Below are 4,043 nucleotides of genomic sequence, written 5' to 3' on the forward strand. Positions count from 1 at the left end.
CTGGTCTTCACCATAAACCAGTACTTTCTGTTTTACTTCCATGTCTCTTTATGTCGCTCCGAACTCAAAAAAATAAAAGAATATTTTTTTTGTTTTGTGTCTCACTTTCTTTCAGATAATGGAGGTACAGGTTTCTTCAGAAATATCCTCTGCTGAGTCCTCCTTCCCGTCTGCACCTCCGTCACTGAGAGATGGTGAACACTACCACGTCTTTATCAGCTACAGCAGCACTGACTACCAGTGGACCCACGCCCTGATCCATCAGCTGGAGTCCTGCGGCCTGCAGGCGTGCTACCATGAGCGGGACTTTACTCCAGGTCGCACCGTGTTGGAGAACATGTCAGAGTGCATCAACGAGAGCCAGAAGGTTCTGCTGGTTCTCAGCGCAGAGTTCCTGAGGAGCCGCTGGTGTCTGCTGGAGGCAAACATGTCCCTGTTTCGGGACTGCCTGGAGAGAAAACCCATCATCCCAGTTATGCTGGAGCCAGACGTTTCAGTTCCTCTCCACCTTTGCCACCTCACATACCTGGAGGCCAGTGACCCCGCCTTCCTGAAGAAGCTGCTCAGAGTGCTCTGCACCCCTAACCAGCAGCTTCAGGGGTCCACCGTGGTGCCTTTCCAGCCGCCTTCGATCTACAACGGGAAGGCCTTGCAGCCTCTGACAGCTGTCAATGAAGAGGGACTGAATAAATGGGACTGTGGTCAGTTCAGTGATATGGAAGTGCCAGACCAACTGCGCCTAGTTATTGAGGACATTAACAAGTACAGAGAGGCAATGAGGATTATTAATAACGTCAGCAGCAAAGTATGGTTTCGTCCCATTTGGGCTAGAGTACTGATCTACCTGATTGCCATTTTTTTTTCTTTGGTTTTTCTGAGTTTTTTGTGTTTTGTAGGTTTTTGTCTTTATTACTATTTTATTTACATTAGTGTCAGAGGATGGACCATTCTTGTTATCACCCTATGTTTGGCTTGGCTGGGATTGCTAATTCAGTTAGCTCTATGGAAGAACGATGATATGAAATACATTCTGAGGGAGTTACAGAAAGCTGCAGGTCAGGCAAACGTAATCCTCTCGGAGGAGAAAGTATTGATGGGCTGTAGATCCAATTCCAAAATTCACCTGGTCTATGTTTCTCTAGAAGGTTGCAAACAGACGTTTGCAGAGACCTTTGGTGAGGATGGTGGTGCAGAGGAAATGTTTCAAAGAGCAGTGCTTTTCTTTTCTTGTGGCTATGCCTGCTGCCTTGCCAAAAGGCACTTTCCTTTCCCTCAGTCTGTTTCTGTGAGTCACATAGAAGGAAAAGTGTGTTTCTGTCAGTACGTCTCGCAGCAGCTGAGCAGGGGGGAATGGAACTAGGAAAAAAACCTGGCCTAAACCAATGGGTGACCATGACGGTTGTATTTCTGAGTCTGACTAGCACATGAGCTCTTTTACCTAATTTATGAACTGCCGTACCTATGAGAAATATTGATATTTTTATCTTTCACCGTTCTTCTAACTTTGATAAATGTCTGTTCTGTACATTGTGCTTTTAACTGCAATTTTTATAGACCATTTTACTTGACATTTTTTGGTTTCATTATTTAATTTTTAATATGAAGTCACTGTGTTTCCAGAGGCGCAAACTCTACTACAGCTCTTTCAATACTTGTCTTATGTTCTTATTGTGTATGTTGCTGTTGTTTACACTGAAATGTTTGGAGTTGTGTGTGTATGTGTGAATGTACACGCAGCCCTGTGAAACTGGCACTGTGAAATCCAAGACAAATTTCCTTCGGGACAATAAAGTATATTTGATTTGATTTGAAGTGGGCTTCAGTGACAATTGAGTGACCATTCACATAGAGCTGTTACTGTGATCCCGCCCACCTGTATGAATACTGCTGCTTCTTTAAAATAAAACTTTATTGTTTGACACAACGTACATCACTTTTAGTGTCAGGCAATTTAAATAATGAGCACCGTAGGAAAAGAAAAAAAACTAAGTTTGCTGTGAAATGAAAATATTGTAAAAATGATTCTGTCGTTTAAGTCTATTGCAGGAGAGATAGAACGTGAGTGATAGGGGTGCGCGTATTGATCTGAGTATTGATAGTATTGATACCACGGTGAAGTATTGATTCTAGCATGATGACAGTGATACTTTCAATGCTTCTGTTTTAGTTTTTGTCCCTCCCCTCCCTGCTTCATTGGAAAGCTGAGAATCCTCATAGAACCACATATTTGCATGCATTTTTTTGATGTGTTGTTTACATTTATTACAGTATTCCTTTTGTTTACTTTTTTTACTAGAGACTTCTGGTCTTTGTACCTTTTACGAATTTTCCATGATTTTTTTTTCAAGAAATTCTTAAATTTTTTTTCACTTTTAAACTTTATAGCAAATTGCAATTTTTTGAAAGTTTTACATTTCTTTTTAAATTAAATTATTCAAATTCTTTGTGCACTTTCTGCAAATTATGCAAGTCTGATATCAAACCGTTTAGCATGTTCAGGAAATTATTCAGCAATTAAAATAAATTGTTTTGTGTCATCAGCGAACATCTTCAGGATTTTCAACAACCACATTCACCAAAAGCATTCCCACTAGTATTATTGCAGGCAATGCAACTTTTCTGGTTGCAATGGTATTATTTCACTAATAATATACATGATCTACTTCTGATGTTCAGTTCAGATTGCTGTAATTGGTTAATTAAATTTTTTATTTGCCAAAAGCCTCAATCCTGTGTTTTATCATATATTTAATTAACAAAAAAAATTGTATTTCCAAAGTTTTTCTATAATGCAACATTTAAAGAAAAAGAATCGGTACCATATCGAGCGATACTGTCATGAGTAACTCCTCATTGTGGTCCAGCTGCTTTCACACTACTTAATGTGCTCAGTTTCACTTACAGACTGTCAGTTCATGTTCCAGCAAGTCATTGTCAAGTCCTCTATTCCCTTTTTAAGTCCATGACCCTTTTCTGGCCTTTGACTACGAGTTTCAACCTGTCCCTTTTTGGAGTCTCCTGCCTGTATTTCTCCTTCCCTGTTTCTGGAGCTCTCGCCTCATCACATCACTGAGCCGCTCTACGTCGATCATCACCCGCCAGAAGAACTTCAGCTTCCATCTTTTCAGCATTGTAAAAGCCCCTGCAGATCTGGTGACGCCATCCAAAGCTAATCTTCTTCAGCTACTGCTGCTTCAGGAGATCTCAGACGTAAGCGATCATCATCCCCCCAAAACTTAGAACCAGGATTACCTTAAACTTTGTTTATGACTTTCAGGCTCACCTGGAGGAAAATCGACTTCCTCCACCTCTCTATTAAAAATTTTAACCTGTGCATCGCTTTGCTTGGATTGTCCTGAAATCTTAACAGGTACTAGTCCCGTACTTACTTGGTATCAGTTGTTGGAAGGAAGTGAAAAATGTTGTAACCCCATGCTGAAACCAAATCATAGGCCAAACAAATGAAGAGGACCCACCATTTACGGATTTATGATCTGACTTTAATTTAACACTTCTGCCTCGGGGCCACAAGTGAAATAGTTACTGACATTTAATTGTTTCTTTATTTTTTTTAATGCTGACAACTCTTCTGAGCAGTGACATCCCCTGAATGGCTCGGCTTCCCCTGGTAATTAAAACCAGGCTGCTGGCATCGTGATGGACAAAAAGATGACCTTTGTGGCTCAGACGGATTCTCTGTGTGGTAAAGTCGCACACATCGTGTATTTTAATTGTAGGATTTTAATGAAGATGGCTCCTTAATGAGAATATGAAGGTTTAGTTTCAATTTGAGTCATTATTTAATACTTATTTGACCAGCAAGTGTTGTCAAAATGTACTGAAAAACTGCAATAAAGTCAGTTTTTTAGCCTTTTAACACTGGAGTTTTAGCTCCAGTGTTTACAGCTTTTCGACTACTGTAACTCTTTACCGTTTACACAATGAGCGAAATTCCAGCGGATTCTGAAGCAGAAAAATAAGCTTTGTGCTGATATGTAACACTTCATGTCAGTATTGTGCTACATGTCAATGCAAGGCCAATT

At 40.2% G+C, this 4,043-nt stretch overlaps 1 protein-coding gene across 1 annotated transcript in view; it reads left to right on the forward strand.

Annotated features, from left to right (window-relative positions):
- Nucleotides 1-2,366, forward strand: part of LOC112152715 — a 5,158-nt gene extending 2,792 nt beyond the window's left edge. The window contains exon 2 of the mRNA XM_024282465.2: nt 116-2,366. Within this exon, the coding sequence (XP_024138233.1) occupies nt 119-1,360 (1,242 nt within the window). The 5' untranslated portion in view covers nt 116-118 and the 3' untranslated portion in view covers nt 1,361-2,366. The remainder of the gene's footprint in view (nt 1-115) is intronic.
- The last annotated feature ends 1,677 nt before the right edge of the window (nt 2,367-4,043 follow it).

Source organism: Oryzias melastigma, linkage group LG6, assembly GCF_002922805.2.
Source record: "Oryzias melastigma strain HK-1 linkage group LG6, ASM292280v2, whole genome shotgun sequence".
Taxonomy (NCBI): Eukaryota; Metazoa; Chordata; class Actinopteri; order Beloniformes; family Adrianichthyidae; genus Oryzias; species Oryzias melastigma.